General features: G+C 39.9%; 1 protein-coding gene across 1 annotated transcript in view; it reads right to left on the bottom strand.

The window, feature by feature from the left end:
* Prkd1 (protein kinase D1) overlaps nt 1–26,819 on the bottom strand; it is a 288,145-nt gene that overhangs the window by 121,599 nt on the left and 139,727 nt on the right. Inside the window, exon 2 of the mRNA XM_038336787.1 lies at nt 11,808–11,946. Within this exon, the coding sequence (XP_038192715.1) occupies nt 11,808–11,946 (139 nt within the window). The remainder of the gene's footprint in view (nt 1–11,807; nt 11,947–26,819) is intronic.

The following is a 26,819-nucleotide window of genomic DNA, read 5'->3' as shown; positions in this document are numbered from 1 at the left end:
TGTTAAAATATATTACTAAAGCAGTAAGGTTCATGTAAGATCAGGACCGTAAAATAAATACCAAATAGAAAAAAAATGGGCTTTTAGGTAAATACAAGGAAACAAAGACTCCCTTTCCCAAGGGCTGGAATTTGCTGTTTCTGTCTTAAGAATATGTTGGCCTTAGAATATGTTTTCATAGAAGGGAAGCAATGACTGACTCTGGAGAAAACCAGGCAAAATGGACATGCACCAAGTAATTAAATTTAAGCATCATAGTTATGGCTGTAGTTTATCACGTTAGCTTAGAGGGTCGGTGATGCGATGTGAAGGGTAATCCTGCTCTAGGATACTTTCCCCAAGACACACAACTTTGGTGTAATCATGAGAAAAAGCAATTACATAGAGCAGGCCAAGAGACATCCTCAAGATAACGTGTATATCATCTTCAAGGCCATTAAAGTCATGGAAAAACAAACAGAACAAAACAGAAACAATAGGGGCAGTACAACAACAAAAAATCCAAAATAAAGCATGAAAATCAAGAATACCTGTCACAGACCAGAGGAAACACAGGACACAGGACAAGTAATTGCATTTTGGCATGTTACCTATAGTCCTGAGACGGAAGTGGGACAATGACGGACAGTTACTTGATGGAGTCACATCTTATGCCAATGTTAATTTCCTCATTTTAACAGATATACACGGCAATAATGAAGACACCATTAGGGGAGAATGAATCTGAGCAACGTGAACTGTGTGTACAGTTTTTGCTACTTTTCTATGGACCTAAAACCACTCTGAAATAAAATAGCTTGCTGAAAAGCACATTAAGTTTTGACTATGACACCTTTGCAATGGTTTTATCAGCTAAGGGCAGCATGATTTCTAAGTCAGAAAGATTCGCTGTGCAGCCTCCTTCCTCTGCATGTTAAGTACTCTAGGATACCAAAAATAGATTTCAGTCCTCAGAGATGGCAAACCAAGACCTCTGCTCAGCACTAAATGTCTCAAAAGCATAAAACCAGCAAGATTGGAGATTTACACATGAGATAATCGTGAGATTGCTGTTGACCTTGAAGGGCAAAGTGAATCAACTAGTCTCAATATACAAACACGACTTATTTGTAATTACTTGTAATAAGGAGGAAAGACAGTCAATAAAGGCTTAAAATTAAATAAATGTATTTCATTAAAGTTTGATCATAATTGCTATAATATCATATTGCATTGTCTAATGTTTTCTAAAAAGCTAAGAAGTGTAGGAAAATGCTAGTTAATATTTTTAAAGGGATATTTTAACCTTTTAAGCTGAAGATAACATGCCCTCAGGTTATTCTGCAATATTAAGGAATTAAGAGAATAATGCTCGCACAACTATGAAACTAGGTCCAATCCACACAATGTAAAGAAAGAAGGGAATTCCACAGTGGCAAGCATCCTGCTCTCTTCCTTGGGGTTCAGAAGCTACTGCACATATAGCACAAGAATTAGACTCATAACATTTTAACTTGAGAATTCCTCAAATGCACTCACTCTTTAAAGGCAGTAACAGGCTTTTTTGTTTCCCAAATGGAAATCCAATTTTGAAGTTTGTTGATGATGAACAAGTATTTTTAGGATGACCTTTATATCATGATACATCTGTTTAAAATAGGAGATCAACATTATCACAGAATGGGAATTTACCAGTTTTTCTAAAGGTTATTTTTAAGAACCACAGCAAACTTTTTACCATGTCAGTATTACCCGAACTGATGAATACGAATGATAAACACATCTTAACGAATCCATTTTCCAGTATGTGTATACTTAGTTGTATTTTTCATGATCTGGATTATTGAGGAGTAAGACAGTCTTCATAGGTAAATTCCCCAAAATAAATACAACTTGTAGGTGGGAAATTCAAACTAAGAAAAATCTCATATGGTATCAACAACATTAACACATCATCATCTGAATTAAATTTAGACTTTTATTTCATTTATGAACAGTGCTAACTAGATAATAGAGGGAAACAATTTTAAACTATCCAGTTTTCCTCTAAACAAGAATGTGCCAGGAGATGCTGAGAGAAACAATTAATAAATGGGGCCTCCTGAAACTGAGAAGCTTCTATAAAACAAAGGACATGGTCAACAAGACAGAACAGCAGCCTACGGAATGGGAAAACATCTTCACCAACACCACATGAAACAAAGGACTGATCTCCAAAATACACAAAGACTAAAGAAATTGGTCATCAAAAGAACAAATAATCCAATTAAAAAAATGGGGTACAAGCCTAAACAGAGAACTCTCAACAAATGAACATAAAATGGCTGAAAGACACTTAAGGAAATGCTCAATGTCCTTAGCCAACAGAAAAATGCAAATCAAAACAACTCTGTGATTTCATCTTATACCTGTTGAGAATGGCCAAGAACAAAAACACTGATGACAACTAATGCTGGAGAAGATGTGGGACAAAGGGGACACTCCTTCATTGCTGCTAGGAGTGCAAACTCATACAACCACTTTGGATATCAGTATAGCGATTTCTTAGGAAATTAGGAAACACCTTCCTCAAGACCCAGCAATATCACTTTTGGGTATATATCTAAAGGATGCTCAATCATACCACAAGGACATGTGCTCAATTCTGTTCATAACAGCATTGTTTGTCACAGCCAGAACCTGGAAACAACTAAATGCCCTTGACTGAAGAATGGGTAAGGAAAATGTGGTACATTTACACAACAGAGTACTAAACAGCAGAAAAAAAAAATAATGGCATCTTGAGATTTACAGACAAATGGATAGATCTAGAAAAATACCATATTGGGTGAGGTAACCCAGTCCGAGAAAGACAATTATCATATGTACTCACTCATAATTGACTTTTAGACATAAAGCAAAGAAAAACCAGCCTACAATATGGATCTAATCTACATGGGAAGTAGAAAAAGACAAGATCTCCTGAGTAAACTGGGAGTATGGGGATCATGGGAGGGAGTAGAAGGGGATGGGAGGGGAACAGCGAATAATATATAGCTAAAAAAATTTTAAAAATTAAAGAAACTTCTCTAAGATTGAGAAAAGGAAAAAAAATAGGCCAGATAGTGGTGGCACACGACTTTAATCCCAGTACTCAGAAGCAGAGGCAGGCAGATCTCTGTGAGTTCAAGGCCAGCCTTGTCTACAAGATCTAGTTCCAGGACAGGCTCCAAAGCTACATAGAAACCCTGCCTCAAAAACAAAGCAAAACAAAACAAACCAATAATGTAATGTGACTGAAAATTGAACAAGTCTTTAACAGAGTGATATACCCAAACCTTCACTGCTGCCAGACTCCTGTCACCCTAGACAATGTGGTTAAGCATGAAGCAGTGAAATAAGGGCTATTTTTTATATAGCTGCATTCTTTTCAATATCTCAATATTATCATGTGAAGAGAATCTATTGTCTACTTTTGTTGTTGTCATCAAGAAGCCTATTGTTGCCATTTAAAGATTTATTCATTTGTATGTTATGCGTATAAGTGTCTGACTGCATGTATGTCCATGTACAACATATGTGCAAAGTCTGTGGAAGCCAGAAGAGGACACTGGGTTCACTAAATTGAAGTTACAGATGGTTGTGAACTGCTGTGTGGGCTGGAATTGAAATCAGGTTCTCTGAGAAAAGGGTGAGTGTTCTTCTCTATGGGGACCTCTTCTACCTCTTCTTCTCAACATTATCTTTGGGAGTTCCATTTATAATAATGGTATGTCAGAGCTTTTACTTTCTTAAAAAATATTGTTTTTTATTTACATTTCTCTCTCTCCCTTTCTCTCCATTTCTTCTTATGTTTTTATGAGATCCCTGAGGGTGAAATCAAGTGGGTCTCTGTTTCTTGAGCCTTCCCTTGAACTCTTTTCCTTCTGTTGCTTTGTCTGTCTTTTGCGGATGTGTTAGCGTTTGTTTTAACTTGTTTTGTTATTATCTATTAGAAGACTGTTTATTTTCTAAGAAGGGATAGAAGGGGTGGGGAGGGATGGAGGAACTGGAAAAATAGAGGAAAGGAAATTATAAACAGGAGGGAAAATTATTTTTTAAAAAAGGAAAAAAATAATGAACCATTACTTTGTCTAACTGAGAAATCTGAAAGCTCTACATGATAGATGTTCTCAGGATTAACATGTGTTAATGATCAAAATCTCAAAACTTTCTGAGCAAAATATAAACCAAACAATATAAGAAAAATGGTTGGTGGGAAGTAATATTTTCTAACAACTTAAAAAGCTGGAATTGTTTTACAACAGGGAAAATAAAATCAGGGCTAGTTCAAATCCTTATTTTTGTATTAAAATGTATGCAATAAAGCAGATAATTTTTTATTTGTACATCCTGCAAGTCTGAAGTCAGCACTTGTGAAGAGTCTGTGGTTGTGAATTACTTTAGAAAGTGAAGGCATACATCCATTCTGGTGCAACATTGCTCTTTTCAAATACATCTTTGTATTTGATTCCCACACTGGCATAATGAATAGTGTCACTGCTGGTGAAGACTTAAAACAGCTGCATTTCTAATTTTGGAAGATTATGATAGATTTTTATATGGGCTGCATGCTAAAAGCAAGCAAATGGCATGCCAACCACCGGGAGAGGGCTGGGCAGACGGTGGCATGGCTGAGACCCTGTGCACCAATCATGGAGCATCAAACACAGGCTGTTTGGCAGCTTTTCAAGAGATGGACCATCTTTTAACTTTTAAGCAAAAATAATTCACTCCTACGAAGCCTTCAGATCACCCTGTAGCAACGTTTGCAGCGTGCGACTGCTGATGGGGGCAGCTGTGATGACTGTATTTAATAGTATGTACACTTTGGTCTCTCTTACCCTCCTCTAGAGTCTTCTATCAAGTGTGTGTGTGTGTGTGTGTGTGTGTGTGTGTGTGTGTGTGTGTGTGTGTTTGTGCGCGCGCACGCGTTTCTAATGCCTGTCCTTGTGTCTGACTTAGAGAGAGACAACTAGAGAACTGAATATGGAAATAAGGTATATGTTGTAATCTTTCCTATATAAGGGAATTATCACCACACTAAAAGAATTCAAGGAGTGTTGAAATATGTCTTCACAGTTTTTGAAAGACACCGCCCACACAACATCATGAAGTAAAACAATGAACAGTACTAATCAATAAAAATCAATATCTATCAATGCTTTTCAAAAAGTGTGCTCAGAATTCTAGCATGTAAATTTCTCTAAATTCAGATTTATTTTCCTGAAAAAAGCATCTGTGTTTAAAAACAATTTTTCTCCAAAATCATATTTTCACATCACATAAATGTAAATTCTAGGATTTACTAATTTAATTAAAACTTGTATTTTAATTAGTTGCATGCCTTCAGCCATTGTGCTTAATAAAACTGTCTTCTCTTGATGAAAATGGCAGCTGTTACTTATATGTGTCCTGAAACCTTAAAGACTTAGAAATTCAGTTTCTATTTTATTTTAGTTAAATGCACATAGCTAGGTGCAGTAGGTAGTTTCTGTAATAAATTGCCTATGAGAGGGACGGTCATGTATCTTAATCAATTGCTGCATCAGAACTTCATATTTTTCTAAAAGACGGATGAAATAAAAATCCAAATATTTTCATTCTCTTAATTAAACTGAGATCCCAAGAAGCTTTCTTCCTAACATAATAAAAAAGTAAATTTACTATGCTTAACTTGAAATAAAAAAATCTTTATTGTATTTTTACAGAGGAAAACCATGAATATCTATTTACAGAGCTACATTATGTCAGAAACAGCTATAATGCCACCCGTAAATTTTGCAACTCACCTATTTCTGTATGTCTGATATGCAAAGATTTCATTTTTAACATAGAATGTGGATTTACTTTTTACGGTAAGTACCACAAATCCACTTGAAAGTGCTAAACAGGACAAACTAATAAGACTCTTGGGCAATGAAGGACATAGCTCGATGGGATAGCATGTTTACCACACAGAGGCTTTTTGCCTTTGGTTTATAAAATAACTCATAAAACATCGAAAAGAAAACTCACTATATTTTCTAGAAAAATTGTTTGTAAGCAAAGTTCTCTGAGTTCCTGTTGTTCATCAAGGACCTTACCTGACTACCTTTAAATACACAAGGCTAGCTATAAATGAACTGTCTGTCAGTCTGAGAAGTAAACGTTCAGTTTTTAGCTACACGGTGACCAAAGAATAGAAGAAAAATCCCGTTGTGTGGCGTTCGTGCCCTTCCTGTTTAGCTGTATGGCTGCTGAAATACTGTCCTCAATTAGTGCAATAGTGGATGAAAAGGAACGGAATGGAGCCACTGTGATCTCTGGCTTATATCTCATGCCAGATGGTGAAGACATAAGCCTGAGGCTAGTTCTGTGCAAACGGAGGAGCTTGACATGTTCTCTGAAAACCACGGCATGTACACTGGCCGGGATCTAGAGAGATCTGGACCCCAGTACCGGAGCATGTGCGTCAACTTTTCCTGCGGGTCTTGCCAGCTGACCCTCAGGCAGAGAAGTTGCTGTGCTAAACGCAGAAGACACAGAGAGCCCTAGTGTGGAGGACAACAGGGTAGTGAGCACAGCACGGAAGGCGAGCCAGGACCCCAGGCCATCAGGCCTCATTCCTTCTAGACTTGAAACAGAAGTCTGAGGCCAGCTCCAAGGGCCACCATGAATAGCAACAGCACGGGCACGGAAATCCATAAGCCAGAGTTACCGAGCTGATGAAATCTGGTAAATTCAGCACTGAGGGGTGTACCAAAAATGATGAAGAAAGCAAATCAGGTTATCTGGTCACGTGATGAGCATACCCTTCAGGTTACAGGAATCAGACTGAAAAGCAGGTCTCACGTGAGATGGGGGAAATGAACTATAATAGTTTGAAGGTAGGACTGCTTTTCTCCAAATTAACAGTTTCTAACATAAATCAGCACAACAACATGTAAAAGACTCAGGGCCAGTGAGTTGACCAGCAGGTATGACTCCTGAAATTGCCACAGTCGACCAGGAAATCATCTTCTGCAAGTTGTTCCTTGACCTCCATAATATGTCCTGGCACATCATCTGACCCCAATATTAGTCCATGATGGAATGTTTCCAAAGAAGGCATCAAAATCCAGAGGAAAAGACTAGCTTGATGACAGTAACAGTAATTTTACCAGTAGATTAGGCCAAGAGGAAGTGATATCAGACATAGAAATGCAATTCTCACAGACCAGAAGTAATTTTTGGATGTAATATTTAGAATGAGAATTTAATCATTCATTTATTGATTTTTTTATTAATTTAAGCATTTATTCACCAAACACATATTGAATGTTTTATGAGTCTCATGAAATCTCAAGCTCAGTCACACACTATTGATAGTGCAATATAGGTGATGGATCAAGACTCAGAGAAACGACGGGACTTGCAGCAGTGTGTGTGTGTGTGTGTGTGTGTGTGTGTGAGAGAGAGAGAGAGAGAGAGAGAGAGAGAGAGAGAGAGAGAGAGAGAGAGAGATTAACAGTGTTATCCGATTTAATATTTCATATTTTCCCCATCATTTTAGAACTCTGTATGTAACTCAGACTGTATTGAACTTGTAGCAATCCTCCTGTCTCAGCTACCTCTGTCTCTGTATAAGCAGAGAAGCCTTCAGCATGATCTGGCTGTAGTCTGAGTAGCCATATTAAATATTTATTTATTTTTTCTGAGAGAGAAGAGGACAGTGGTTCTATAATAAAGATAATGTAAGTAGATCCTGAAATCTCATTGCTAAGGCAGCCAGATTTTTGTGACTTCAAGGCCAGTCAGGTCTACAGAGCAAGTTCCAGGACAGGCTCCAAACCTATAAAGGAGTGTTGCATAATTAAAGGAGGTCCACAAACGCCCTTTAAAAAGGACAACAAATGTTGTGGAATCACTCGCAGTAGAATGTTCCTCTGCTCTATGGACACTGGGGCTGCAAACCAAGCTATAGCCACCAACCAAGCGAAAAGAAAAAGAGGGGCGAGCATGCTTCCTGTCTGTCCTTAGAGTACCTCAGAATATGCCCTAATGGGCTACTATCTAAAAGGCTATTGGCTGAATGAATTACCACAACACAAAGAAATCCTGTCTTGAAAAAAAAAAGAAAGGAAGAAAGAAAGAAAAAGCTAAATTCTAGCACTGGAATTACAGATGCATGATGCCAAGTCCAACTTCTTACTTGTGCTCTGGGATCTGATCTCAGGCCTCATGCTTATGCGATAACCACTTTATTACGTGAACCATTTTCCCCAGCCCCTTAACTCCAGTTTGCAGGACAGAATTCTTTTCCTGTATGAAATGAGAGACTAGAAACCTACTTTTAAATCAATCAATTCATGGATATGGCCTGGAAAGAATAAGAGAGCAGAAGCAAGACCCAGTAGGTGCTCAAGGGAGGCAGAAACATCCTATGAAAAAGCCAACTTTATATGGCAATTTGGAAAAAATGGTTTCACATCTGTACAGACGTATTGATGAATCTTTTTTTTTTTTTTTTAATATAGCTTAACCTGCCAATCCTCAGAGTTATCAGATTGGCTTCCTGGGAATGTCAGCCTAGAGGCTACAAAGAGCAAACAAACAATAATACAGTTAATAGTGCAGATTTTACGGTACTGATGTTCTTCAGTGTTTTACATGTTTGCTTTATTTTTGTAACAACCGACAGTGTAGGCTGTTGCCATTTCACAGACAAGGAAATCATGAATCATTAAATGACTCAATGAGCATGTTAGTCGCAAAAAACAGGCAAAGGCATGAGCCCAGATGGTCTGATTCAGAGAGTGTGCAATCACTGCACACAGCACTTTACCTACAGGCAACAAAAGAAAAAAAAAAAAACCTTAGACTCCAAGTCATATTCATGTCTGTCATAAATTATCTAGTATAAACTGCATCTTTAATTCAAAATGCCCAAACCTCAGAGGTATCACAAAAAAAAAATCATAAAGAAAATCACTGGTACTCTATGTCCAGGAAATCAGTTCTTCATAACTCAAGAAGGATCTGGCTCTTTTGGCAACTACACTGAACACGCTAAGGGACACAAGAGGAATGGGAAAGGGAATGACACTCTCAGGTGGCTCTTGCTCCTCCGCGAGTCCTTTTCTACTCTGCATTCTCTTCTATCAGCTGCTTCCAAATGGTTTTACAGTTCTTTAGTTTTGCGTCCAGCACATGGTCCACTCTGCCCCCATTTAGGCTCCTGTGTCCCTGACTGACACCAAGCCAGGAATTGCAGAAATGCAGTTCTTGACAATTCCTGATGTCTCTGTACAACTCAGACACAGGCATGTGTGCATGCACACAAAACTACTATTAGAGATGAAGACAAAAATAAAAGTACAAAGAAGGTTGAGTCCTGGAAATAGGGTCCTATAACCTATCTGCTCTGCTCGGGCTAAATAATCAGGCTTTCATAAGTCGTCCCATCATGAAGAGCAGTGCAGCTGATTCCCATGATCGCTATTTCACAGTTCTGAACCACACACTTAATCCTGGGCTTTGTCTTTGCCAAGAGAAACATCCACATGGAGCATTTCCTGCTTCAGAACAGTAGGTCTAAAGTTAATCCATTTCTTAACAAAGAGCTATTGCCAGAGTTGGGTGTGTATCCTAGGGCAAACTGATGCAGCTACTCGTCTTTTCTCTTCCTACCCAATCCGTCCACATCTGAGCAATATTTTCCTTACCACCGGGTCAAAACCTACTATGTGTTTCAAACAGAGGGAGAAGAAAGCAAAGCAATTAGCCAGCAGCAGTCTGGTTCACTATGAACTCTCAAAGCAACTTGGGATGATAAAAGGTCTCAGAAATCACAAAAGAAAGAGAAATCATTGATGGGAGAAGAGAGAAAAATAACCTTTCTCAAAATTACATTCTCCCCTGGTTTTCTTTCATTTTTTTTGGCTGAGATTTTATGTCAGAAAACATTTCCAATAGTGAAACACTAAATACAACAAAAATATAACATTGCACTTATACCAAAGAAAAAGATTAAGTTTAATCGTGGGAAGAAAAATATCAGACAATTTAGGTAAACAAAATTTAACAGTAAAGCTAGACTTCAAGAGGAATCAGACAACTTAGGTAAACAAAATTTAATGGTAAAACTAGTCTTCAAGAGGAAAATAAATGCCCGTGGTTAATTAATGCTATGCAACTAATCAGTCAAAAGCAGACTGGGTGCTGGTGAAGGTGAAACCTAAGAGCACCACCAGAAAATGGCATGCATGATAGGGGAAGCATAACATACCATTCATATCCAGCCTGGATCAAACAGAGCATATGAGTAAAGCTCCTCAGTCCCCATGAGCAGCAGTGCCCTAGGACGTCTCATTTGCCTTGGTTCTGTGAAGTCCACAACTGCCCTACTTGTATGGGATAGCTTGTCATCGCAAAATAAATTTTCATTTTTACAAAAGAAATAATTTTCTATTGTTTATTAGTCTGGGCAGTTGCTAAATAAAAATAATAAGCAAAAGCTTTGATGATTTTTTTGTTAAATTTTCAAGCGGTTATGTGTTTCTCAGGGCTGCCCTTCTCTGTGGTTTTCTGGCCTTTGCCTGCTGTACCTTATTACTTAGAAGTGCTTTCCCGAGTGTTCTTATTCTGAATACTAGGAGCCATCTCAAATGATATATTCAGAGAAATCATATGTGGCATGTGCTATTACCACAATTCATATTAACCAGCAGGGGGGCAGCACAAGGTGCAGAGGCTCTGCAGAGACAAAACGTGAGTGGAAGAAAGCAGGGCAGAACAACTAAATAAACATAAGGAATGAAGATCAGGACTCCATGGCAAGCACAGATCGGGGAAAGATTCCAGGTTAGAAGTCTAGAAAATCTGAAAACAATGGATTTCCTTTAGGCACGCGACAGCAGGCAACAAAAGTCAGGGAGCAGGAGAGAAGCCATGTAGCCCCAGTTTCTCAATAGTGATTCCATTTTAAAAAAAAGGAAGAATAAAAATCTGGACAGAGTTACATTCTTTGCCTCAGTCACACATCACTGCAAGGACCTGTGCTGCAGCTGTGCATGGTTTTAAGGTAAAATTCACCCATTTCCTTTTTCTGTATTGATAGGTACAGCGCTAACAACAATAACTTTTGAATTCAAAATTATAAAAAAAAAATTGAATTTTAAGACCAAAATCAAATACAGGGCAGGCAAAACACAGCAATCCTTGGGGGAATGACTTAACCAGTATCATGGGCATGGTGAGAATGCATCTACCCCCACTGCTGCTGGTCTCAGCATTCCATAGCAAATCAAAAGCTCTTTCAACTCTTCTCTATCTGATTCTAGATATTTGGGGACCCAATGGGCACCTCAACATCACCGTAACGATAACTGCTTGTGCTGATGTCCAAGCCATTCAAGTTGCTAAACAGAATGTATATGTCAATGTGGATGTGAGTATAAGTTAGAAGATGGGTAAAGGACGCAATAGGAATATATAATGGAGTCCTGACTAGAAGTATAAAAAAAAAAAAAAAGGCAAACTCTCTCCCAATTTTCTTCTTTCTTGAAACAGTCTGCCTTATGTAGCCAAACCTGATTTGGAACTCACTCTATCTTAAGTTGGCCTTGAACTCATGATCCTCTGTCATAGCCTGAGAGTGCTGGGATTACAGATATATACAACTGTGCCAGGATTTCCCAAAAAAAAAAATAAGCTTAAAAATTCATTTAGACAGAGCCAAAAAATATCTCATGTTGGAAACCAGCACATTATATATTTTTTATGTCACCTAAAAACCTAGGTCCAAAAATTCTTCACAAACAACTAATGGAAGACAGGATCCTACTTACCTGACAGGACCACTTCGATGAGATCTCCTTCCTGGATATCACTTGCCATTTTCACCAGCTGGAGGATGTTTTCAGAGGTAGGATCATGCCGGAAAAGCAGGATCTTATCATATAGTCCATAGAAACCACATTCAGGGAACTGCAATGCAATACCACAATAGTTTAGAGGTCAAAAATCATCCTAAATATTTTGTCTTAAAAGAAAAATAAAATAAATGTCAGGGCACAAATGTAAGCTAATTAGAAAACATGCACACATCTAGAATATTCAATTAAAAGAAATGAATGTCAGAAATGGTACTCAAAGACTCCTTTAGTGGGAGAGAGGCTGGGCATCGCAAGGCCAAGAATGAATGACCAAGTAGTTTTCTAATTAACAAACAAAGAACAGAAAACAGATTCAAAGAAGTTTCTATGGTAACGTGATTAAGAAACATACTAGGCATACTAGGTGGTATGAGGAAGAGGATGCATTTTCTCACCTAAAACAGGAATAAGCTAATTAAAATTCTGTTATACATAACTTGACAATTTAGGCAAAAAACAAAACAAACAAAAACAAAAGAAGTCAAGTCAGTCTGTTTTGACATATTCCAGAATAGACATGACTCAAGAAAGCTAAACAGATCATAGGCAGAGAGTCTACTGGAATCTACATCCTCTGATCCAGGACAGAACCAGGCAAGACAGCACTCCTCTCTTCTGGGCTCTCAGAACCAGGCTAGACAGCACTCCTCTCCTCTGGACTCTCAGAACCAGGCTAGACACTCCTCTCCTCTGGGCTCTACTCACTACCTTCCTTGCTTTCTTTCAGGTTGTAAATCCAAGGTCATATGAGAACTATCAAAAAGGGCTTTCTGACTCAGTTTGAAGAATTTTCACTAAAACAAGCTATTGATGCAAATGAACTTTGGGGCATGAAGGCCTACTGGAACATGGCATTTTGAAGGGATTACTAACCACTGTTATCTTTCAAATGTCAAGCTGTCTAATATGGTGTGGACAGTCACAAAGCAGAGAAGAAGACTCCCTTTTTGATACTGGAATCAGTGTTGGATCTCACACCAATATCAATATATGGAATCGAAAGGTTGAGACATATGCCTAGAGTCCCATCATTCTGGAACCAGAAGAAGGAAAACTGGAGAACTGTGGGCTCTGGGCTAGCGTCTGTCACATACTGAGATGCAAGCCAGCCTGGGATGCATAGGGAGATCCTTCCTACAAACTCAAAATTTTGAAAAAGTAATCTGCCTTCTACTGTGATAAAAGTCCAGAATATAATATTCTGGAGAAAAGTGCAGTTATTATGAATCCATCTTTTTCTTATTCATAAAATTAGGGGCTTCATTCACATGAGCCTTTTTGTATAAATTAAAAATAAATATATTCAGAACATTCTGGGCTTTTAGGAGTCTATGTTGATGACAAGGCTTAAAACTACTTTTGCATGTCTCTTAGACTTTCCTAAAATAAACACGGCAGCTGAAATGATGTCATCACTTCCACTGTGCTAATTAAAAGGGAAAAAGTAGTTCACTTCTTAAAAATGTCTTCAATAATATCATCACAGCACTAAAGAACAAAGAGAAAATGGAAATACCACTTTCCTCAGTCTTAAAAACAATGGACAAGTCACAATTATTCTAAAAAAAAGACTACTTCCTTGAAGAATAAATCATACTACATAAAATCACATAAGCACATAGAAAAACAGTTTCAACAAACACAAATAACAATGCAAACAAAATCATAATAAACCCATGAAGCATGGTCATGGAAATTTTCCTCAGCCCTGTTCTCTCCTCCATCCACTGTGGGTCAGAGCTCCTCTGTGTCCCCATGGACAAGCTCATGTGGTATAGTCTCACGTAAAGGAAACAGCACAATATTCTCTAGGTACATTGTACCTCATCGCTTCCTTTTATAGTTATATTACTGGAATCATTCGAACGTACTGCATACATATTATTTATTTGTATTTCATCAAGTGGATCTAGCATAATTGTCCATTCACCCACAAAGGGACATCTGTTTTTAGCCCTAATTTATGACTGTTACAAATAAAAAGTTTACAAACATTTGTGTATGTGTTTTAGTGGGCATATGCTCTCACTTCATGTGGGTAAACACCTAGGCATAGTATTGCTGGTTCTCATGATGAGTGTGTGTGGGTGGATGTGACCATCTTCATGCCAGTGTCACAGTGGATTTATAATTATCAGAGCTCGATACAAGCCTAGAAACAAGGAATAATAACTCCTCCTTCAAGTTCCCTCCCTTGAAAGGCATTTCTCAAATTTTATACTATATTAAATTATATTATTAATAATACACATGAATTTAACTATCAACTAATCAATTTCTGCACATACACAAAAATTGTTTTATGACTTTTCAGTGATTCTGCATAGACTTATTTGGGAAGAAATACATTATTCCATATAGGGTCTTTCTATTTGGAGCCAAATGTGCTTTATACATTAGGTCTATTTTAATTTATCTGAACAATATTTGTAGTTTTATATATATATAATTTATATATAGGCATATTTTTCAAGTTTATCTCTAGAGGTTTAATATTTCGTGCAGCTATAAATAGTATCAGTACAACAAACATATAATACAATTCAAGTGTTTTAGAGTATAGTTCTAAAAGGATTAAAAATGTATAACATATACATAGGATACATACATATATGTATATATATATAGACATATGTTATATGTATCTACAGATCAACAGATAGATGATAGATAGATAGATAGATAGATAGATAGATAGATAGATAGATGATAGATAGATAGATAGATGATAGATAGATAGATAGATGATAGATAGATGATAGATAGTTGACAGATAGATAGATGATAGATAGATAGATAGATAGATGATAGATAGATAGATAGATGATAGATAGATAGATAGATAGATAGATAGATAGATAGATAGATAGATAGATAGAGTGATGGAGTGATAAACATATAAATAAATAGAGATAGTCAAACAAGCAAGACAGACAGGTACTGATCAAACCACAACTAAGATCTAAGTAAAACCAAAGTTTCCAACAGTATAAATAGCTAAGAGTCCAGTATCTGAGACTCACAATCTTCCAGCTCCGAAAAGCTTTTGGGCTACCCTGCTCTAGATCTGCCACTCACAGAACACATAGTTCGTCTCCTGGTCTCAGACCGACTCCTCTGCACACCTGCTGCTCTCCTGTTCTCCGAGAATCTCCAATATGCTGGCATCTCTAACGCAGCTGAGGCTGCTCTTTCACCCATGGCCTCTTCTATGTGCTTTTCGGGGACCCCGGACCTGTCTAACAGCACCAAGCTGTTATTCTTCATGACTCATTCATGTTCTTCTCTTCTTGATGACAGCTGATTTGTCTACCTCGGCTAACCAATATCAACTACCCCATTAAAGCAAAGGGTTTACTTAGCAGTATCGCTCTTAGATTCATCATAGCTGATCCTAAAGACCAAGCAGATTCCTAATTAAAAACAAAATCACAGGAACCTCCCTGAGAGTGTCTTTGCTTCCCTTTGAAACATCACGAACCAGGCCTCCATTGACTGCATCTCTCTCCCCAGTCCTATTTTCCAAGCACGCACAGCAGCTCATTAAGCTCTGAGGTAATCAATGGATTTTCCAGCTAAAAGTTCCAAACTCATTCCACAATCCTCCATTCCAAAATACACAGTCGAGTCTGTCTAATAGCCCATGAAGCTGGTACCAATTTCTGTCATAATTAGATTTCTATTCCTGTGATAAACATCATGACCAAAAGCAGCCTAGGAAGGAAAGTGTTTATTTGGCTTACAGGTTACAGTGCATTATTAGGGGAAGCCAAGGCAGGAACCTGGAGGCAGGAACTAAAACAGAAGCCAGGGAAGAATGCTTCTTACTAGCTTGCTAGCTGGCCATGGCTTTCACTGCCTGTAAATATAATCCTGGGTGCCCTGTGGTGGCACCACCCCAGTGAGTTGGACCCTCCCACACCCACCATTAATCCAGGAAATACCATGGTGAATTTCCTACAGGCAATATGATGACGGCAGCTTCTTAAGTGAAGTTCCTCTTCCTACTTAGCTCTAACTTGGGTCTAGTTGAAGGAAAAAAACAAACAAACAAACAAACTAGTCACTGAAAATTTTAACTTAAAAGGAAAAGAAGAAAAAAGAAGAAAATTTTGAGTCTTGGCTTTTTCCATCTAGAAAAAATTATTCTGAGAGTTCTGGTGTTGTGGTTTAGTAATTGAGAGTTTATTCTACTTTATTCCTGAATCACTCACAGTACATCTGTATGTGTGGTTCATGGCTGTATCCATGCTAGAGATAGGAAACATTAGATAGTTTGTTCTAATTTTTTATTTATTGTTTTGTTATGATTACAAATAAAGCCACTACAAATGTTCACGAGAAGTTTTATATCAACAAACATGTTTTCTGCTTATGTCTGATTGTTTAGTAGGTAGAAGAAGCCTCTAAACATTCCAAGATGACTGTTCCCTTGGAAATCTCTCAGCAATGAGTAAAGATTCTAGTTGGTATATACCTTTAAAAGTATGTGATCATCTCACATGTTGTTACTGTGTTGTCCCCACTTGACTGTGTCACCTTGTGGCAGGTAAAGATATCAAGTAAGAGACTAGATTTCACAATAGGAAGCCAGCGTCAGTGGCTAAACTTCCTCCTAATTCACTGATAGGATAACACCTTCTGGGGACAGCTCCTCAGTAACAAAGTCTCCATCTCTTACATGTCCCACCACCTTGACACCATGGTGAGGACCACATCTTCAGCACATTTGTATAAGTACATAAATCACACACACAAACACACGTTTGCACATGTGGTCATGTGTGTGCATGCTCCACATATCAACAGAAAATTCCAGAGTCATGAGTTTAAACTGAGGGAATAATGTGAACGCCTTTGTTCCTTGGCTGACAGTGTGGAGGAAGTGGATAGTTCCCTTTGACAGAAGAAAATTCATGGGGGGGGGGGGGACAGAATCCTACTAGTATTGCATCTGATAAATATATTGAATGAAGTTTAACACTTTTTCGAAATTGAGAATCTAGGCACAGAAACTTTCATTGCAGAATTCTACCCAACTTTTAAAAAATAGTGTCAACACAATACAATGCTTTACAGAATGCCAAAATTTAAACTTCAGACTGTTCCTGCAGTTTTTGTTTTTTGTTCTCCCTGTAGATGGATGAACAAAGCCCAAAATTATGAAGTTTGCAGAATATTACATAGGTGAAAGAGGATGTTTCTTTAGGTTACACAAAGTACTTGTAGATACTTAATAGGGGAATGCAGATGTTGAGATAAACTGAAATAACACAATTAAAGAAAAATAAGAACCACTTTTAGAAAATGGCCAAAGGATCTGAAGAGACATTGTATAAAAGATGCACAGATAACTAGGATATATATATATACATATATATATAATATTCAGCATTACTAATCATCACAGAAATGATGATTAAAGTCATCCTCAGATGTTACTTAAAATCAATTATCCTGATTATCATCCAGAGCTATAAGAGATAACAGAAGGTGGGGGGAAAAGTAGAAAAAAGAGAAGCCACACTTGCAGAGGAATTGAGATCAGGAATGTCTAAAAACATTTACAATCACTTGTTCATTCTTGTACTATCATAATAGTCATAATAAGGAACAAAAACCATTCTTTAACAGAGAAATGGCTACAGAAGCTACACAGTAGCATACAACTGAGACTTCCTCCTTTTTTCAAAACAGCATCATGTAACTTAAAATAATATGAATGAGCTTGAAATAAATTATTTTCAGTGAAATGAGCCAGACAGAGAGATACACAAAAGGATCTTACTGACACATGGACTCTACAAAAGAAGAACTCTGCTGCAGGGGGCCACTTATTGGTTCCCAGCTGCTTATCCCTGAAATAATCACACAGAAACTGTATTATTTAAATCACTGCTTGGCCCATTAGCTCTAGCTTCTTATTGGCTAACACTTACATCTTATTTTAACCCATCTCCATTAATCTGTGCATCACCACAAGGTCATGGCCTACCAGCAAAGTTTCAGCACATCTGTCTCTGGCATTGGCTCCATGGCTTCTCTCTGACTCTGCCCTTCTTTCTCCCAGCATTCAGCCTAGCTTTCCCTGCCTACCTAAGTTCTGCCTTGCTATAGATCTAAAACAGTTTCTTTATTCATTAATGGTAATCACAGCACACAGAGGGGACTCCTACATCACCTCCCCTTTTCTGTTAAAATAAAAAGGAAGGTTTAACTTTAATGTAGTGTAGTGATGAGGCGAGCAGGTCTGCTTTTCATCCCACACGGCTAGCTTTACACTTGAAATAACAACACACAAACTGTATTCATTTAAACATTGCCTGGCCCATTAGTTTCAGCCTCTTATTAGCTAATTCTCACATCTTGATTAACCCATATCTAATAATCTGTGTAGCACCATGAGGTGGTGGCTTGCCGAGAAAGATTCAGCATGTCTGACCTGGTGGCTGGCTTCATGGCGACTGTCTCAGAGAGGAGAGGCATGGCGTCTGCCTGAGGCATGTGCCTCAAAATAGTAAAATTACATACAACAAAATAGGCATCAAACAAGAATGACAGCAGAGTAAAATGATGGTTACAAAGGGGATTTGAGGTGAGGCAGGGATTGGACTAAGGTTGACTAAAGACCACAAAATTTCACTTACATCAGTGAAATAGTTCAAGAGATCAATTGGATAATTCAGTGACTATAGTTAATAATATACTGTGGCCTCAAAACTGACAAAGTAGATACTGTTCTCACCACATACAATAAAAGACACTCAGAGAGGTGCTATTAGCCGAGTCCTAGAGCAGATACTTAACTTTTGGCTCCAAAAAGATCATGTGCAGACAACTGTCCCACAGAACAGATGCAAACCATAATGAAGAAAACTGGGATAGGAATTCCATTCAATCCTGAAAGCAACAGGAGACGAAAAATCTCAGCGTTGTCTTCAGGGATAAGGCCACTACATCTAAGGCTTCCCGTGGGATGAGGGATGGAGAGTCAGTGATGCTGAGTATTGTCTGGCTGGTCACTATTATCAATTCCAGTCAACGAAATTGCCTCTGTTCCAGAGGCTATCTACTACGACGCTGGGGAAATTGCCGCTGCTCGGGGCCTCAATCAGGGGACAAGCTCAGTTCACTTCACAGGCTTGTGTTCTAGGAATGGGGAAAACTAGTTTCCTTTTAAATGATTTTGCTTCTCCTTGAGGGGAGGAGGGCAGGCAGTCTCAACACAGTCATTTGCCTATAAGACTCCTTCCTTCCTAAAATGTCTTTAGTACTCTCTGACAACCTCTCCAGGACTGAAACGGAACCCTGTCAAGGCTGGAAGTCTTACTTGTTGAAAAAAAAATCCACTCTGGCAATCTCTAATTGGGTTGTTGTCATTTAAAATTAATTTATTCATAATTAAGGTGACTACTTCTCCCCCCCCCACCATGTTCTCTTTGTTGCTTTCTTTTTTTTTTTAACTAATGTGCCAGGCAGCCACACTGTCATGTACAGGTACATGACCAAGGGTCATATCCAACCCAAGGGTCCTTCACTGTAGGGCTTCATGTCCACTTTTCATGTTATCTTGCCACTTTTCTCATAACCAAGTATATTAGAATATAAATGTACAATTCTAATCTTTTTATTTAAAATATTTGCCTTTAAAATGAAGGATAACTATGTTTATGATTTTAATGTTAAATAACACTAATGACTTTATAAAAAATGAACCATTTTCACATGGTTTCTTTTCTTGCAACCTGCCGAACGTGGAGAGATATATTAATTGTAGAGCTCATATTAATTTTGTTTTTGCTTTTTTTGGGGAGACAGGTTTCTCCATTTAACAGCCCCAGTTGTCCTGAAACTAGCTCTGTAGAACAGGCTGGCCGTGAACTCACAGACCCACCTGCCTCTGATTAGGATTAAAGACTTGCACCACCACTGCCAAGCCAAAGGTTTTTACTCATGAATATTTTATTTGTCAACTTTCTACTGATAAGATAAACCAAGGCGTGGCCAAGGCAAGTTACAGAAAGGGTTTATTAGGGCTTAAGGTTCTAGAGGGTTGAGTTCATCATGGTTACTGTAGAGAAACATGGTAGCTGGTAGACATGGCAACAGGAACAACTGAGAGCTCGTATCTCCAACTTCAAACAAGAAACAAGGAGAGTGAACTGGAATGGCTTGTGGCTTTTGAAACCTCACAGCCCTACCCCAGTGACACACTTCCTCTAACAATGCCATACCTTCTAAACTGCCTAAATGGGATATCAACTGGGGAATAAGTATTTAATTACCCAAGACATTTCATTCAAACTTCCACATACATTATGCAAAATTCCAATTAGGGAAAGCAAAGTTATCTCCTGTATTATTTCTTTTTTATATCACATGTATTATTTCCTTCTGAAATACACAACTTTCTATGGATCATTCATTTACTGAGGGTTTTCTCTATGACTTAGCACTCACTCAATAATATTTGGCTATTTCTCTCCTCCTCAACTTTCCCCAGGCTCTGGTTAACAACCATCTAGCTCTGTTTCTATGAGGCTAATGCTTTCAAATGAGCTCTTAGAGTCTCAATGTGTAAAGTTTTTTGGCTTTTTTTTTTTCCGCCACCGCTGTTTATTTACACTGTTGCAAATGGCAGGCTTTCGTCTTTTTTATGGCTATCTACTCCTCTAGTTCGGAAACAGCCACTTTTTTCCCCTATTCACTCCTCTGGTGATGGGCATGTATGTTGTTTCCGTTTCACAGCTACTATAATGTGTTCATTGTAATTCTGATTTTCTTTTCTGTGATTGAGATGCCGAGTGCTTTCTTATATACCTATTGGACATTTGAATGCCTTTTTGAAAAATGTTTATGTCTATTGTTCTTTCTTATCAGTTATCCTTTTTCTTTCTGCTTTTTAGTTACTTGAATTCTTTATATATTTTGGATTAATTGTTGTCAGCTGAATAAGTAACAGACATCCAAATGTCTCTTCACTCGTTTGACTATTTACTTGCTTCACAGAGTCCTTTGACTTGAGAAGATGTAATCTGTTCATATTTCCTCCTGCTTGCTGTGCTTTTGGGGTCTTATCTGAAATGGCTTTGCCTGGCCCAATGCCCTGAAATGTTTCTTTGCTTTCCTTCTTTAGTTTAATAGATTCAGGCCTTAGATTTCAGTAGTCAATTCATCTTGAGCTGAGGTTTAACAGTTAAGAGACTTAACTCTAGTTCCATTCCCCAACAAACAGATATTCAGATTTGCATTTGACCCCATGTTCAACCCCTTAGCAGATTTCTGGGGCTCTTACTTTGTTATAGGTTTCCGGTTCTCTCCTCTCTTTGCCCCCTCCCTGCAGCAGATAATTATTCTTTCTGTGTTCTTTCTTTCTCCCTTGTACTCAGATGTATACTACACATAAAAGTTTTCACTAAAATTTTAAAGAAAAACAGGCCATTAATTGTACATATTCTAATGCTATATGGTTCGTAGGCAAAGGTGAGTGATTTTGACTCATGAAAGTAGAGGGGCAAAAAAACCTCCAAAGCAGTCAGTACTTGGGCTACAGAAAGAAAACACAAGAAAGCTAAAGGGTTATAAAACCGCACATGGCCAGGCGGTGGTGGCACACGCCTTTAATCACAGCACTCGGGAGGCAGAGGCAGGTGGATCTCTGAGTTCGAGGCCAGCCTGGTCTACAAGAGCTAGTTCCAGGCCAGGCTCTAGAAACTACAGGGAAACCCTGTCTCAAAATAAAAACAAACAAAAAAAAAACCCACACATAGAATGAATTAAATTGTAAAGACTCTAATGGTTAGTTTAATTGTCAATTTGACATAATCTACAATAACCTGGGAATTGAGTCTCAATGAGGGATTGTCTAGATCTGGCTGACCATGAGCATCCTTTGGAGGATTGTCTTGATTACTTTGAGATAAGGAGACACGTCTATTGTGGGTAACATCATTCCCTGGCTTTTGGCCCTCAATTGTGTAAGATTAGAAAAAAAATAGGATGAGCAATGACCATGCATGCATTCTTTTTTGTCTCTCTGAGCTCTTGACTGTGGAGGTTGGCTAGGTGCTTCAAGTTCTAGTTCTGATGCCTCCACCCAGTGATAGGCAATGACTAAGAAGAGCAAATTGAATGAATCCTTTATTCCTTAAAGTGTTTTTGTTTGGTGAAGCGTAAATCAGAAGGAGCTTAAGGAACTCAGCAGACAAAGTTGTGTTCATCACCCTTTCTGCACAGCAAATTCTGGCACACATGTTTCATGCCTTCTTCAAAAGACTTGTATGTTCCTCTTCATTCTGGTGCATTGCTGGCATCTAAGTACCACATTCTGTGCTGTGCCTTTGTCAATCTGTGGACACAGTGTAGTACCTGAGGAGTTCGTAGGGCTCCAGCAGGGCTCCAATACCTCACAGTCTTTCTTAAGCTGACTTAAAGCTTTTTTGAAAATACAAAATGCTAGTAACAACATGCCACCAATATGAAAGGCATTGTTAAAAGACTTAAGATGAAATACATCAAGAATATTGTTCTTCCTAAGAGTAATCTGTGCTTTATGTGCCAGACTGGAGGGTGGCTACCTTCCACCACAGGTCCTCCTGCATCCCAGCATGGCTTTCTCTACTTGTGTCCCCCTGCATCAGGTTATAGAGCGTAGGGCAGAACCACGCTCGACATGGATGCCTAGCTGCTCAGGACAGCTGAAAATATGAAGGTTTATATTTTTTTAATGTTCTGTTTTTTCATGAGGAGGAAAAAATATGCATAATCCTTTTTGACTATAAGAGGCTTTTCTTTTATGTGACATAATGTTCTGCTTGAATAGAGTCTATATACAATAAGACTTTCAAAAAGCATATTTTAAAATGATGTCTGGGAGGTGAAAGTGGGATATAACAAAGCCGACAACTTGAAGGGGAACATATTGGGGGAAACACTCCTGGAACAACATTCCCTAATTTGGTCATAATCATCTGTTTTTATGCGAAGGTGTGTGAGCTTTGAAATTTGAAAACCCTCATTAAACTAAACATGCTTTGAAAGGGCTTCGAGGCTTGTAGACTCGGCTGGAGCTCATTACATGATCAGCCCAGTGTTTCTCCGGGCTCTGCAGTTGTGAGCACAAACATCCGAGACAAGTGACTCCCAGCTCTCTCCAAGTTTGCCTCTAACAAAACTGGCCACTGTGAAAACATGGCCAACAAGCCCAGCACTGGTCCTAAGCTCTTTAATCCTGCCCTATGCGGGAAACCCCTCCACCGCTGCGTGTACCATTTGGCATTGGTGACCACAGAGCCCAATTTACTGTTACATTTCACATAAATTCATGGCTGGCCACACAATGTGCTCCAGAGTAGAATAAATACATGTTTTAATGAGTCGCTGAAAGGGGACCTGGCCAACGGGAAATCTGAGGAACAAAGGGTGCTTTTTCACAGAGGCGAGGAACAGGCAATTCTAGAAACAGACCAATCCACTGCGCAGTCAAGTGGAAGAGAGAGAGAGAGATGGCCCAATTAGGCAATGAAAACGCCTTGCCAGTTTACTTTTGATAAAAGGTGAGGATCTAATGAAGTCCTGGAATTAAAACGCTGTCACAGCAGTGGGGATGTCAGTTGAATAGTGCAGTTTCCTCACCAAAGGTGATTTTTACAACACTTCCCAGTGTTTCCTGCTCACCTTCGGAGTGTATGAATGGTCTCCTTTAACTATCAGAACTTTTAAAAGGAGCTACCACTTAATACCTTGGTCAGAATACTGGCGATGCTTTTGCAGGGGCAGAAAGACTCAAAAACAGTGACCAAATGCCTAAGAGAGAGTGCCTAGGGTCCTCAATAGCCTGGCATAGTTATATCAGATGGTTCTCTAGGGCCCCTCAATTAGCATGGTACATCAGAGAGTTCCAGAAGTCAGCTGTATAGTGATGTGGGAGTCCCCTCTGTATGCTGTGATTACCATTAATGAATAAAGAAACTGCTTTGGACCTATAACATGGCAGAACTAAGGTAGGCAGGGAAAGCTAGGCTGGATTTTTGGAAGGAAGAAGAGTGGAGTCAGAGAGACGCCATGGAGCCACCACTGGAGATAGAAAATTTGCTGGTAGGCCACAACCTCATGGTGATATACAGATTAGTAGAAATGGGTTAAATTAATATGAAAGAGCTAGCCAATAAGAAGCTAGAGCTAGAGGGCCAAGCAGTGATTTAATTAATACAGTTTCTGTATGATAATTTTGGGGCTAAGCTATCCGGGTGGCTGGTACAAACAGCGCCCTCCTCACAACAGTATAGAGTCGGAAAAGGGCCATTAGCAAGCAGCTGATCCTGAGGACAACTGGAGCAACGGAGGAAACCAAGGTTTCATGACGAGACAACAAAGGGCTTCCAGAACTGTTGAAGGTGACTGTGCTGCTCTTACACGGTTTGTGTCCTCAGAAGGAAGCACGTGGAAAGAACCCCACACCATGACCTACAGCCGTGCAACCAGTGTCCAAATCATCACAGGGAACAGGAACTAGAAAACTTGAAAACATTTCTCCTTAGCCCCTCTGTACCCTGTGGCACCCACCCCCACCGTATCACCCAAGCCAAATCCACCTTAGGTCTGCCTTGCCTTGTAGCAAATTGAACCGTAGATCCTTGGTAGAATTATTCGTCTCTCTGTCCCAAAGTATAGATTCAGGATGATAAATCTAACACCTAATGTGCAAGAAATAGTTTTTGAAACTTTTGAAAGTGTCAAATAAATGATAAACATCATGAGTGGTGTAGGGAGATTCATGATCTCAGCTGGGCAAAGACTTCAGGCTGTAAATGTCTTGTCACACAAGCATGACAACCCGAGTCATAATTTCCAGAACCTAAATGGAACGTTGGGAATGGTGTCATACATTCTCTTAATCCAACCCTGGGTGTGAGATGGGGACAGAAGGACCTCTAAGGCCTGCCATTTTAGCCCAATTAGTAAGCTCCAGGTAAGTCACTATCTTAATAAGGAAAACTGACGGCATCTGATAAGCAACCAAGGATACACACATGTGTATGCACACAGTGTACACACATGCACACATACACTAGAGGAAGATTTGCTATACGTTTATCATGCTATGACAAAAAACAGACATGTTCCCTACGGAGTCACAAAGACTCGGGCTGCCAAGCTCACTTGGCTCCTCTGTAGTCTGTGCTGGGTTCCACGTGCACAGAGTGCTGGCAGGGAATCCCACCCTGGCCTCTCATCCTCTGTGGTTTCTCCTCTTCCACCAGCACCTGCATTTGTATGACCTCTTTGCAAAACCAATGAGCCCTTTGTTCAGGGGCGGCTAACACCAGGTATGTATCAGCTCCAGCAATCTTCAAGGTTCAAATTTAGAAACAGCTCACTTGAGCTACTTCTCTCGTCACTGGTAAAAGTTAAACAGAAACGTCCTTTCCAGTAAAAACAGGGTTCTAATTTATCCCACACCTATTTCCTACAGTCAGACCTAGAATTGGACCCATATTCTCACATGTCAGGATTTATTTTTCCACTATACTTTTTACTAAATTCAAATAACATTTTAAAAATCATTTTCATTGATAATATTAAATTTGTTTTTTTTAATATTCAAAGAGAGGTTTATTACAGCATAAGTGAGGGGGCAGGCAGTTTCTGTAGAGGTGCAGTGCTCCTGTGCGGGGGGGGGGCTGCAGAGCTCCTGTGGGGGTGCAGGGCTACTGTTGGGGGTACAGTGATAGTGTGTGGGGTACAGTGCTACTTTGGGGGTGCAGTGCTACTGTGGGGGTGCAGTGCTACTGTGGGAGTGCAGAGCTACTGTGGGGGTGCAGTGCTACTGTGGGGGTACAGTGATACTGTGCGGGGGATGCACTGCTACTGTGGGGGTGCAGGGCTACTGTGGAGGTGCAGTGCTACTGTGCGGGGGGGGGCTGCAGTGCTACTGTGGGGGTGCAGTGCTCCTGTGGGGGGTGCAGTGATACTGTGGGAGTGCAGTGCTACTGTGGGGGTACAGTGATACTGTACGGGGGATGCAGTGCTGCTGTGGGGGTGCAGGGCTACTGTGGAGGTGCAGTGCTACTGTGCGGGGGGGCTGCAGTGCTACTGTGGGGGTGCAGTGCTCCTGTGGGGGGGGTGCAGTGATACTGTGGGAGTGCAGTGCTACTGTGGGGGTGCAGTGATACTGTGCAGGGGATGCAGTGCTACTGTGGGGTGCTGGGCTACTGTGGAGGTGCAGTGCTACTGTGCGGGGGGGCTGCAGTGCTACTGTGGGGGTGCAGTGCTCCTGTGGGGGGTGCAGTGATACTGTGGGAGTGCAGTGCTACTGTGGGGGTGCAGTGATACTGTGCAGGGGATGCAGTGCTACTGTGGGGTGCTGGGCTACTGTGGAGGTGCAGTGCTACTGTGCGGGGGGGCTGCAGTGCTACTGTGGGGGTGCAGTGCTCCTGTGGGGGGTGCAGTGATACTGTGGGAGTGCAGTGCTACTGTGGGGGTACAGGGCTACTGGGGGGCTGCAGAGCTCCTGTGAGGGAACAGTGCTACTGTGGGGGTACAGTGCTACTGTGGGCGGTGCAATGCTACTGTGGGGGTGCAGTGCTACTGTGGGGGTGCAGTGCTACTGTAGGGGGTGCAGTTCTACTGTTGGGGTGCAGTACTTCTGTGGGGGTACAGTGCTACTGTGGGGGTACAGTGATACTGTGCAGGGGTTACAGTGCTCCTGTGGGGGGTGCAGTGATACTGTGGGAGTGCAGTGCTACTGTGGGGGTACAGTGCTACTGGGGGGATGCAGTACTACTGTGGGAGTGCAGTGCTACTGTGGGGGTACAGTTCTACTGTGGGGGTACAGTGCTCCTGTGTGGGTACAGGGCTACTGTGGGGATGCAGTAAAACTGTGGGGATGCAGGGCTACTGTGGGGATGCAGGGCTACTGTGGGG

This window comes from Arvicola amphibius, chromosome 7 (genome assembly GCF_903992535.2).
Source record: "Arvicola amphibius chromosome 7, mArvAmp1.2, whole genome shotgun sequence".
In the NCBI taxonomy this organism is placed as follows: domain Eukaryota; kingdom Metazoa; phylum Chordata; class Mammalia; order Rodentia; family Cricetidae; genus Arvicola; species Arvicola amphibius.
Note: the sequence above shows the minus strand (reverse complement) of the source record. Positions and strands in the feature narration are given on the sequence as shown.